Source organism: Odontomachus brunneus, unplaced genomic scaffold (genome assembly GCF_010583005.1).
Source record: "Odontomachus brunneus isolate Ranch 3 - 2012 unplaced genomic scaffold, Obru_v1 Obru_scaffold_031, whole genome shotgun sequence".
Classification (NCBI taxonomy): Eukaryota; Metazoa; Arthropoda; class Insecta; order Hymenoptera; family Formicidae; genus Odontomachus; species Odontomachus brunneus.
Window position 1 is genome coordinate 170,378 of NW_022639481.1, and position 13,269 is coordinate 183,646.

The 13,269-nt window shown below is 40.1% G+C and overlaps 1 protein-coding gene across 8 annotated transcripts in view; it reads right to left on the reverse strand.

Annotated features, from left to right (window-relative positions):
- The window catches only part of LOC116843251 (beta-arrestin-1), a 29,040-nt gene that overhangs the window by 13,693 nt on the left and 2,078 nt on the right, over positions 1 to 13,269 (reverse strand). Inside the window, exons 1-5 of one of the 8 annotated variants that reach the window (XM_032813524.1) lie at positions 2,962 to 4,000; positions 2,386 to 2,617; positions 1,793 to 2,168; positions 1,088 to 1,381; positions 160 to 297 (exon numbers count right to left, since the gene is read on the reverse strand). In XM_032813524.1, coding sequence (XP_032669415.1) covers positions 160 to 297; positions 1,088 to 1,381; positions 1,793 to 2,168; positions 2,386 to 2,617; positions 2,962 to 2,994 — 1,073 coding nt within the window. In that variant the 5' untranslated portion in view covers positions 2,995 to 4,000. Of the gene's footprint in view, positions 1 to 159; positions 298 to 1,087; positions 1,382 to 1,792; positions 2,169 to 2,385; positions 2,618 to 2,961; positions 4,016 to 13,269 lie in introns of those variants that run through there. The other 7 variants (XM_032813518.1, XM_032813520.1, XM_032813517.1 and 4 more) reach the window with 7 other exon arrangements.

The window sequence follows — 13,269 nt, forward strand, 5'->3', positions numbered from 1 at the left end:
AGAGAGAGAGAGAGAGAGAGAGAGAGAGAGAGAGAGAGAGAGAGAGAGGAAGATAGAGAGAAAGTGAAGAGAAGAGAGAAAGATAAAGAGAGAGAGTAACGGGGGGAGAAGAAGTAACAAGCGCTCTCTCGATCTCTTTGATCTTGATCTCGCACTCACATTGTGCTAGACGCGAGATTGGTGTCCTCGTGTTTAAGCTGACCATCTAGTGCAAGACCCCGCTTGTCTTTGTTGTCGGCAAGCGTCGGCCTCAGAGAAAACACCTTGCTCAGGGTAAATCCTGGCGCTATCCCTATACTGCCAGTGCAATCATCTTATTCTCCTGTTCACCACAGTCCTGCGTCGCGGATTTTCGCGCCTAAAATCTCGTATTTCGCAGCTCGAGAATTCGAGCCGACCTACTACTCTATCCAATTATTACTATTTTCAATTCGATGACGCTTGGATCATTGATAGCGTCGATAACGCTAAACCGATCACTGCTTGCTCGAGAGTCGTTAGCTAATAAATCCCACGTCAACGACTTATTAGATGGAAGAAGAAAAAAATAATGTGAGACGTTGCTGAGATGTAGAGTACTTTGACCGCAATTTGCGATTGTTTTTCGGCCTCGGGAAGCGAGATGCTCCTTACAAAACAGCGATTATTGATATTTTTCCTTAATATCGGGGAATTTGTGTGTGAAAAAGTGAAGTAACATTATCTCGTCGCTCTTTCAGAGGTTTCGAAGATATTTTCGCTTGAAACTCTCTGAAAGAGAGTCTCTTTTCCCGATATTCTCTCTTAAAAACTCAATTTAAATACTGAACCCGAAGAAGATCTTGTCGCCTCCAATTCCACGGAAATTAATTTGAAACGAAGAAAGAAAAATTGATTGATTAGAGATACTTGGGAATATGATGTGGAGGCGTGTTTACTCTAAGCGTTGGAAATTCCATTTCCGCGAATTGAGTTTCACGTGTAATTCTGTTAACCGAAGCTTTTTAGGTCGAACCGCCCTACGTTCATTTGCGACGCGCTTCTCTCTCGCCGCGATATCATCGTCCCTTGATAACGGGCGAGCAGTAATTAGCTGGGGAATACTCACTCGCTCTCGGCCTCGGCGACGATGCATTTGTACTGCGCCGTGGAGAACAGGCAGATGTCCGCGAACTGCCTGACCGACACTTTTATCTTTTTCACAGTTCGGTTGCTATTGTTCGCTATGTGTACGTTCACAGCTATGTTCTCGCCGTGATGATAGAGCTCCTTGTCGAGGGAAGCTTCCAGATGCAGCTTGTTGGGGGACATCATAAACTCTTTGCTCACTTCCACCGAGGGCTGCTCGCCCTGTTTCGACGGCGCGTACATAATCTTTCTGATAGCCAGCCTCACCGAGTTCCTACATTGTTGAGCAATCCCGACAATTAATAATACCGTCAAAGAGAATAGTTAATAGAAATTATTCGCCGTTCTTCACGATCAGCCGATATAAGAGAATCAGGCTCTCTGACGGTTCTTTTCCGCGAAGATGAGTCGTATTTGAGATCGAAACTCACTTTACTTTTAACAAACATTTTCTTAATTTGGCATAGAAAAGGTCTCTCTTGATCTTAAACGTAAAAAAGAAATTTTATTCCAGGAAAATTTTCTCTTTAAGAAAAGAAATTTCCTCTTAAAATTACGTTGTAATTAAAATTAAATCCCTCTCGATAAAATGTTGTCAATCTAAATAAGATTGCCTTTTTTTCATCTGAGTGACTGAAATATGAAATTCTCGTCGATCGGTAGTGCGTTAGATCGAGGCTCGTACCGTTTGTGCGGCTTGTCGTCCTGCGCGTCACCTACGAACGCTTTCAATTCGTAGTCGACGCCGCAGGGCTTGCCCGTGTCGCTGGGTGCCGGTTGCAGGGTGACCGAAGCGGGACAGTGAGGCGGTAGCTCGAAGTAAAAGGGGTACGCATTGTTGCCCAGTTTCTTGATCAGCCTCTCCTGCAGTCGCGTCAGTTCCCGTCGCGACATCTCAGACCCCGGCACGGGATAGATTTGTTCCGCCGCTAGATAGAGGTCTTTACGAAATGTCAGTCCGAGGACGTCCAAGTCCTCCCTGCCATACTTGAACGCCGCCAGAACATGGCCGTACACCTTCCGGTCTTTCACGTAGTCGGGATCGATCAGCACGACTCCGTCTGGAATTGTCAAGGCAATTCCGCGATGAAATTTGTAAGTAAACGGATATCACGATGGCCTTTTAAGTGAATTTATAACACATTTTATATCGATGACAAATATAACGTGAGCGTGAATCTCGCGAAAAGAGAATCAGGTCGAAAGTCGCGGCCAAGGGTGGGGCAGTTATTCTAGATGCCAAGTGCGTGGGTTGCGTTTATGATGATCGATACTTGCCAATGGGATCAACGTGCGTGATGTGATCGACGAAGTCTCTCTTGCCAAGGTAGACCGTGATCTTGCCATTGAGGCTGGACTTCTTGAAGACGCGTGTAGCTTGCCGTTTGTTGACAACGTCGACGTCCATCTCGTCGGAGAGTACGGAGCTTGTACTGTTCACTAACGCACTGGTCCCTGTGGTCTCATTTGAGGGCGGAGCTTTGTGTAGAAATTCCTGCGAGACAATCCACTGCCAACAACGAATATTCCTTGATTTTACACTTGCAAATCATATTACACGCTCTTTCACATACACACACACACATATATACACATGAGTAACGTTTAAAGAGAGTAAAAGGATTATTACAAATTATGTAGAATTACAAAATTATTTGTAATTTTGTCAATGATAAATACACTTTAAATTTCTTGGAGTGAAATTCCACTCGAAAAATAGAAAGATTAACGCGTGTTACTCGATTTCGAGTGGTCGAATGAATTTCGAGTGGCAATATTTTAACTATCGACTCGAAAATACCACCACTTTTCGCTCATTTCCAGAAAGAAATTTAAAGAGTAATAAGTCTATACCTGGCGCTTTTCACACAATTTTTCCGACGACATCGTTTCGTAGAATCAACCTTTGACGAATGCTTAAAATTTATGTTTATTTACGTGTAATATTCACACCGACACGTACACGTCTGTCGACTTGTATATAAACGGAATTACTGAGTGTTCTAGTCTCGCTACCGTTTCTATAGTAAATCTTCGCTCTCTCGGATTTATCATATTCCCTTCCAATTCCTTCATCGACGCGAGTATGGCAGTTCGATCTTGTAGATTAGTTAATTTCTAGACAACGCGTCTGGTATTGAAATTCGATCGATATTTTCAAAACAGTGTCGAGATAATTCAAGTTATTCAATTGAGAAATTAATCATGTTATATCTTTCTGCTATCATAGATTTTAATCTTAGGAATTTACTTCACCTGAGAGGCAGACAAAGCAGACGAATAACTCTAATTTAACAACAACAACAATGATAATTTTATTTTCTCTGTGATACATACAATTCTTTTCCTCTTCAAAAAATCATTACGTACTCTACATAGCACAGACCAAAAGATTATTTATTTTATCGTACGCGCACAAGTCGCAAATTTCGATATTTCACCGAGATGCAACAAGCTATTAGTAGAAAATGCAGTCCAAACTCGAACCACGATCGCGGCAAAACACGGGGCAGCTCTGTTGGGCAAAGCTGAGCTTGCACTGAACCGCTCCGGCAAATGGATGTCAATTTCAATCGACGGCCATATATTTCTTAACACGATAATGCCTGTGCAATAATTTATACTCACGGGGTTTACATGCCGCGTGCTCTCGATCGGTTACAGATATACGACAGAGTGTAACGCGAAGTGAATTTACATCGAATATGATATTCTCGAGTGATATTCCAGAGGCGCGCCTTGAGAAATCTTGAAAATTTACATTGGATTTCTCTGCACACATTTCACGCACACACATGCGCGATACATGCAAATGTTAACTCTTTCAATTGCAGTGTAACATTAATGTGATAAAGTTTTCGCTAAAGCGAAATTTGCACTTTGAGTTAGTCGAAGTGTGTAAAAGATCGTATTACCAATTTATAGTCTGTAGGTTAATCCGCACTAACTCAATACTCTATCCATTAAATCGCTTATTGAATTTTCCGCGAGGAAAAGTCGACGTTAAATTTCTTAAGAGAGAGAGAGAGAGAGAGAGAGAGAGAGAGGGAGGAATATCCTGCCGTTTGTTTATTCGAAAGAATAATAACCGCCTCGCTATTCTCGCGCTTCTTATTTATTTTTCTTTAACCCCTTTATTAGATCTTTTTTTCATCAGATTATCTTACAAGTCTTTTTTTATTATAGCTTATTAGATAATTTTAGATATTTATTTTTACGGCAATTTTTATCAGCGTTTTTATTTTTATTGTCAGATCTTTATTTTTACAGAAAGAATAGCTCGCTGTTCTTAGTTCGCGGTGTATTTATCAGCGTAGCATTTCGGTGTTTTGTTTTCCACCTCTTATCTTGCCGCGAATGGCATTTCCGATGTCTCACGAGACACCGTGTATAAAGGAAAGCATGTTAGAGTATGTTAGAGCATAAGGTCGTGTGCTGCATGCTGCTGTTGGTGTAACGAGTCAGCGGAAGGGAATAGAAAACTTGCGCGCACATTTGACGTCATCGTGCCAAATGTTATCGTCAAGCAAAATATGTGTTCCGTTATCAATTTGAGCGCTATGATCTGCGGAGACGCTCAAATTTTATATCGCGAAGATAAAACGAGAAGATTAGGTTCGGGAACGAAGAGCTCTTTTCGCGAACTTTTTTCATGCATTTTAATGAAACCCCGCGTTTCACTCGGCGTGTGAAGTTCGCGTAATGGATATAAAATTAACCAATTGGACATTTCATTCGATATTTATGCAGATGGATACGCTGGAATTTTCTCATGAATATTAAATATTTACGTGAACATTTGATCGGCCAAAGAGGAAGCGGATATTTTGGCATGTTGATGAGCAATATCACTTTCAAGGATTTTTGAGTAGTATTACTTGATTATCTCTAGAGCGTTCTCTCATTATTAAAATGAGACGCGTCAATCAGCAACACTTTTATCTATTACATTTCGCGCCTGCTTCTTCGGAATACCGCGTCGGTCGAAGCTAATTTTAAACTTCGCACTAACTTCATCCAACTCTCTGGGAGCGACTCAAGGCTCCAATGAGTTGAGCGCGTGCAATTTCATTGAGATATCCCAGATGATAATTCCCCGTCCTCTGACATCCGCGTTTCTTTCCATTTTCTGCGCTTTTCCCGGTCTTCTCGTTCCTTTTTGAAACGCGCAGCTGCTTCTCGCGCAATTTTATTATTTCGACGGACGTCGAAAGCGCGACACAGAATCGACGACGAGACGAGACGTCCGTCGTCACGGAAATCTTCCTCGTCGTATGTTAATTGTCCGCGAACCCTGGAGTCCTTCGAACAATCCAGGTCGAATTTTGCATGCTGGGTCAACGGACGGAAGCTGATCTTACGATTCATTTGACGTCACTCGCGTGTTATCTCGCATGCCCTGGAATCAACGTTCAGCGTGGCTGTCTGAACAGGCACTCGCGGATGCTATCGTGACTCGCCACTCATACATACATGCATATCACATACATGTTTAATTGAACATGAGAGAGAGAGAGAGAGAGAGAGAGAGAGAGAGAGAGAAAGAGAGAAAGAAAAAAAAGAATTTCGCCAAGCTTAACTGATCTACGGACTTCATTCGTCTAGTTAAAGAAAACAATCAAGTTTGTACGATGAAATAATATCGGAAAGTCGATCAGTCAAGTAGAATGTTTACGCAGATATTGATTCACATTGCGAGCTACGTGGGGCATTTTCTGTGCAATCATCGACTACGCACGTAAACATTCATTAAACATTCGATTTAATATTCTTGCCGCCTTTGTCTTTTTTCTGTCATTCATTGGTAACGTCGATTTCGCTCGCTTGCTCGTTTATTCGGTATCGAAAGGGCACAGCGAGAGAAAAAGGAGGCAGTGAAAGCGCGGATTAATTCATTTCGGGATATATTGTATTGTGTATTACACGTCAAATGCAGTCATCGCAGTTATTTTCTCCTTCTCTCTCTCTCTCTCTCTCTCTCTCTCTCTCTCTCTCGGGGATCTCATATCCGGCAGGAGGAGAGGGGACTACTGTCAATCGGTTTCGGTGCTTGTCGGCGGTCCAATTATCTCTTTGGTCCCATTATTTGACGAGCCGCCGTTGTTTAGACGAGACTCCGCTCTCCCGTCGCGAATTAGAAACGCGCCTTTAGCGGCGAATCCAACGACGCAAAAGCGAACGAGTGGCGTTGCATTCTAAAGCCGCCTCTAGTCGCTCTCATAACTATTGCAACGATTCTATACCCGGCGCGACACTGCCGGGAATCACTGCTCAATCGCCGTTGACGTCATTATTCTATATACAGGGTGTCCCTGACTCACATAGCTCCTGCGAAACCGATCGGGAGAACCGGATTGTTCGGACGGGACGCGCTCTTGCGCCGCTGCGTTATTCAGGACGCGTCGAAATTCGCGTCACAGCGAGATTCTTCGGTCGGCTTCGCAGGAAGATGCCGTTCGGACAAATTCGTCCCGTCATCGCCTTCTCTCTCTATCATGTTACTCTAATATACATCTTTTTTCAATTAAATACCTTGCTCTCTTAAAACGAATCAGTAAAAGAACTACTGACTCACTGATTTTCAGCGAAGATACTTTTTATTGCTTCATCCTATTTCTCACTGATTTTGCTCAATGAAAGAAAGAAAATAAAATCTGTAATAGGCAAATTTGTTATATACTACATTCAAGTTTCTGCATTTATGAAGAAGATACTTTGCGTGCAATGACACTGTCCATATTCGCACCAGTAATGGTAATAGTCGCTACCATTAACTGACCTAATCAGATTTTACTGATTATAGTGCTATACTTATGATTGAGCCACCAATTATTATAGCATTTCAGTGTAGAACGCGTTAAAGGAAACGGGAAAACCGCGATCAAAGTCGTAGGAAGCAAGGGGCATCTTGCGAGCGAGTTCTCGATGAGGAAAGATTGATTCCAACATTGTGAAACTTTTTTTTCATAGTCGAAGAAGATATGTATATGTAATACAGAGAGAGAAAATGAAAATTATGTAGTTATTTTTTGGACATCCTGTACAAGGCGATAAAACGCGAGTCGTTTGCGAATGTTCGGCTCTCGTACCTCGAAACGTTCAGCAGGTTGATCCTGCCGGAAATAACTTTATTTACGCGAGGCACGAATTACCTAACAGGAGGGAGCGAATATACAGAGTGTGCCGCAAAAAACTCACGCGTGCCTGGTAAATTCGCGTCCCAAAACTTTTCACGTTCAATAATTCTCACTTGTTTTCGATTTTATTTCTTCCTGAATGTTAAATTCAAAAAGTTATCCGGCTTGATTTTATTTATCATTTTAGCTGTATTTTTTGTTGTCTTGACGTATTTCCATATTTATTTCTCTACTTTATTCCTTTACTTAGTTTTTTATTTTATTCTTGCTGCAACAACGCAAGGAAAGCTCAATTAATCAAAATAACGAAATTTTTAACGTTGAATAATTCTCACTTTTCAATTTCCTCCTAAAAGCAAAACTCGAAAAAATTTTTGGCTCAATTTTACTTCGACGTTTTGGCAGAGGTAATTTTTATTCATAATTTTAATTTCGAAGATTCGCGAAATGTTTTTTTCTATTCTTATATTTTTTTAATTTCTCGTAAGATTATATATGCAAATTTAATTGTCCCTTTTTCCTGCTGCGATTTCATGCGACACGATGGGGGATTTTCTGTAGGAAACTTCATACACACACGTCAGTGGCTGACAAACGAGAGAGCCGTTATATTACATAATTTATTATTATTATTATGGTTTATTATCGGGACACACGTCCCACACGTATTACGGGGTGGGCCATGTTTCGAGCTTTTGCGACGTAAAGCTCTGACGGCATAGCCTGCGATAAACGATAAACCACGTCGAGAGAGAATACGCGTCGCGTCACTTTTCCAACGCGAGTCATTCTTGAAATTGTACTACGCGATGAAATATTAAGTGCCTAATTCCCGGAAAAGGGGACAAGTTAAAGTCATTTCATCTCCCCTGACATCTTTCTCTATGCGTTGAGCAGCTTAATCGTGGAAAATATTTCATTTCTGTCGTGAGAACGATATTCTCTGCTATATATGTATGTGCTCAGAAGTTTTTTTTTCTAATTGAATTGAATATTTTATATATTATGCCACAAATATAAATGCTCAAGTATATCATCCGATGGAAAATGGAATTAATTTATGAAATGAATTATTATCGAAATAAAATTGTTCGCGATAGGAGTAATATAACAAACTCATATCTTATATTGGTACATAGTAATAATTCTGAGTATTTGGCGTTGCAAAATAATTATATAATATAAAAATATATAATAATTATATAATATAATTATTATATAATAATTATATAATATAAAAATATAAAAAATTTTTAGTAAAATATTAAATTTTAATTTAAAAAATTGTAGGTTCTATATATATCACATATAATCCGAAATTTTTAATCATTATCAATATAAGGAAAAGAATATCTTGCTTGCATTTTGCATATTATCGACAATTATTATTTCCAACGGTTCAATTTACGTATCCCTTTCACTGAGTCGTCATTATCGACGATGATTCGCGATGTTGAAAGTAAATCCGCGTTTGTTGCTTCTACACAGATGTAAGTGATTGGCAGTCATCAAATGTCGCGGCAAGGTCAACAGGTAAGCATCAGGTTGTCAGGTTTGCGTTGAGAAAGATGGAGAGAAGAAAAGAACAGGAACGAGATAATGTTTCAAAAATCAAGCAGAATTATTTTCTCGTTTTCGTCATATTTCGTTTTCTTATAAAACACTCCAGTGTGTGAACTTATATAACTTTTTTTATCACTCATGTTGATCACGATTTTAAATTGGAGACATCGTATGCATGTAGGAACGAAAGGAAAAATTTATAAGTTTCTATTAAGTTTGCTAATACCGTTACAATCGATTTTCCATTTTCAAACTAACTTGGCTCTTAAGAAATCGACCTGTCTTAACAGTTTGCATTTCTTTCGTGCCGCGCCACGGAGAGTAATTGTATCGACAGTGGCGAGTTGACAAAGTTAGCGCGCAATTCCGCGCGATTAAACTGTCCAGGATTAAGTTAAAGCTCTCGCGTCTTCGCAGAATACGAATATCGATCCGAGAGTCGTCGCGCAAACTTCTACCGTTCCTTGTAGTAGCCTCCAGATGGGGGATTTTTAACGGCTAGAAATTACGTGACGGGAAAGTGAATTGTACTTGGTAAAACATCACCGCGCTCCTCCTTCTCTTTCTCCGTGGTATAATCGCAGAATCATGCCATGATTCGTCATAGAATTCAATGACGTCACGACGGAAAGGAAAATTGCTCGACTATTACGACAAAGCTTGTTATTCTGATGATAGACTTTGCTATAAGTTATAGTTTCAATAAGTTATACTTTTCAATAAGTTATAGTTTTATATAATAATATATAATTTTTTATATAATAATATATAAAAATAAAATAAAAATATAAAAATAATAAAATAATAAAATATAAAAATAATATAAAAATAATATAATAATATAAAAACAGTTTCGCATAAACAAATTGAACACAAGAATATATTTATATGTACAAAAATATATAAAAATAATTTTACGTATATAAAAATACATACACAAATAATTTTGCAAATTATTATGCACTGAGAGAAGAAATAATTGAAAATTCACTTGCTATAATTTGATATAAAGTTTGTTTCTGTGAAATAAAGCTTATTCGTGCGGGATAAAATGAATATTTCTGTGACATAAACTATACATCTCACAAATAAATGCTTAAATATTTTTTGCTTAATGTACTACGAAAATAGATTTTATCTTTCGAAACGGACAAAACAAGCTTCCTTTAATAATTTCCGTGCTCTCATGTGGCATTTTATCTATTTTCGAGCAGCAACTGCGCGGCGTACAATAACGCGATTAATTGTCGCGCGACGCAGTATGAAATTGACAAGCGGATAATGGCAGATGTAAGCGGTATTAATTCGCGCGACGCGGCGAACTGTTGATATTTCATTCATGGCGTGGCAATATTCAATGCGTTTATTGAATAAGTACGAATCAATAGAGAAACGACTGGCTAGGCGAGCCGGCTACCGTGGACACCGTGTTTGTGCATTGCGCGAATCGTTAAACGCCTCATTTAATCACGGTGCTCTTCGGCAATCCGCCTATCGATCATCGATAACGCCAAGGACGCCGATGCGGTTAGTGATAATCGCCGGCAAAAAGAAACACGCGACTCATGTTTATATTTGGTCGCTGCATACGAAATGCATTTATCGTCATCGTCGACGACGTCGCGCCGTGCGTAAGCGTCTGCGACGTAAAAAAACTAGTGCATTGCATGAAACGCAGAAGCGATTATAGAAAAGAAACCGAATAAAGATATTGACTTGGAAAAAACCAAAGATCGACCACGTTGAAAGAGAGACAGGGAGGAGGAGGTGGGAAGATAGAAATTAATATTTCATAAATATTCTGCGCTTAAAGTGTTGCGTTTAGACGCAACAGGATCTGCAGTTCTAGGTTAAAAGCTTATATAATGTCTCGTGTTTATCTAATTTTCCACGATGCAATCATTAGTAATTATGTTCCATCCACGTGAGATAATCTCAGAAACAACTTCGCCTTTTATTTTCACGCGTTCTGATCGAACACTGCTTATCACACTGAATCGCACGTTCGATCTTTCGTTCGGTTCTTTATCAAATTAACGAGAAGAAGGAACGAGAGAAAGAGAAAGAGAGAGAGAGAGAGAGAGAGAGAGAGAGAGAGAGAGAGAGAGAGGGAGGGAAAGAAAAGGAGGAGAAGAAAAATCTTTTTCCAAAGAGATTTTCAACGTTTTGAGGTCTCAATTTAGCCCGAAAGTTCACGCCCGATGCATCCTCGTCGCATTCTTTCGTGAGAAAACATGGGCTTATCGCGACGATATTCGTTATCAGCGATCCCTTTTCGACCGATAGCAGCGGCGATCGTCGAGTCGGCAGCTGGAGGATGCGTCGGTGCATTTTTCCGACGGAATGCAATTAGCGTGACGTGAAGAGCAACGATATAAAGCGACGGTATATCGATCAGCGCGCGATAGACCGAGTCGCGACCCGCCGCCAGCCGTTCGATTTTCGATACCGCGGGTCAGAAACCACACGTTTGTGGATGCAACATTGACGATGTCTCGCCGATAACAATATACGGATAAGCGTATATGTAACTCCTCCCTTCTCTCCACACATACACACAAACATATATACACATATCCCGCCGTTATCGCGCTATTCCGCGGAAAGGCCGGGCAGAGAATCCATTCGCATCGATAACGATAATCGCTCTCAGCATCGCTCGTCCGCGGCTTTTAGCGGCCGCGTGGTTTATGAACGAGTGCTTTCAGGCGAGTATATGAGTCGCGGATGCACACCTTCGTGAATATAAATGTTTTAAATGCCCCTCGCGTCACCTTCCGCGAAAAGTGTAATTCTTAGCGTCGTGTGACGATAGTAGCGTGAAAATTAACGCTGATCATTACGATAACCGTTAAAGCATTATCGCGATTTGTACGTGAATTCTTGTCTTCGTACGTGAATTCTTTTCAATTTTACTGTCATTCCACATACTGCAGACAGTTTTTCGTTAAATTTCACGCAGTTCCCAATTCATCCACTGTAATCTTCACGTTAATTTAGCACGAGGGATGAATATGTTAACGAATAACACATTTTTCCGCTCTATACACTGAGAAAAAAAACAGATCGATAAAAATAGCGATCATTTTTGATAATAATTTCAAAGAAATCTTGCGTCCATTAAACAAATCATGCATTAGTACTACAGTAAGTTGCGTTGATTTAGCTACTAATCAAATCGCAATCATTGAACCAATTGATATCTCATAACAGCAACGATATAATTCGCTCAATCGACTTCAAACGTTCGCTTGAACGAATTTTCTTCGCTCAGGCAAAGTCTTATTGACTTAATTGTTTTTTTCTCAGTGCATATAAAATGTGTCATACACGAATGCACACGAAGACGTGAAAATTGTGTCGTTTTAACGCTTAGAAATGAGGAATGCGGACTCAACGCGGAATAGTGGAAATAACATAACGACAATACGATAAATTGGCGCATGGGTATATTAAAAATTTAACACGAAATGTTTTTCACACCGCGTAATAAGGCAAAAAGTGTTAGTAAAATCTATCTTGTAGAGACATGTTAAATTTCGCTAAAATTTTACTGTGTTTTGTTAAAAATTTTTAACAACGCGTTTCAGTTCCTGGAACATAAGTAACATGTGTGAAATGAAAGGACAATGAATTACTGCAGAATGTCGATCTATCACATCGGTTACGAAATCCTCAAGTGATTTTTACTACAAAATTTTCTCCACACGCGCAAAATCGCAACGTAAAATTGCCATTTGATCCGCGAGATTTTGCGATGTATTATTGTAAAATTTTACAAAGTGAAGATGACGTTATAACGCGATCGCGCTAATTAACGGCGTGCGAAAATCGAGAGCTGTTGACAGCATTGATGAGTTTGAAATTGAAATGAACGGAAAAACGCATTCGCGCGATAGGAGATTTGCGTTGGCAATTAAATGTCACAGAGTCACGCTAATTAATTAGCGCGCACCGTCGCGCAAGACGCACGTACACGGTAAGTATTAATTAATTTAATTACCGTTACGCAATTGAGCGGAGGCGAGAAGAACGTAGAGAGAGGATTCGTTCGACGTCTTCGACAATGGCTCGCCACAATCTTTGGAATCTGCTATTGTGCCGCGTCTATTACCGTGACAAATGGGATCGCCTTTCGCGACCTCTTCACGTAATCCGTTCGCCATGTACAGGGTGCGCTGAAACCACCGGATGTGCTTCGCGCTAATGTTCTTTCTTTCTTTGATAACAATTTTAGGGTCCTTCTTGGATTCCTTTAAATTTCGTAACCGACGTGAAATTCGTATTTTCCGCGAGCCTGCCTGCAATCTTCGAGTAGTTGACAACTGAAGATAAGAGACTTCCGTTGTCGACTGAACTTTGGGCGAGAAAGCGCATCACAAAATCTGTATTTTTCGGCTCACTTAAAAAGCGCTCGACTCGGGTCGATTCAAAGTGAAATTTTCATTGGAATTCTGATCAC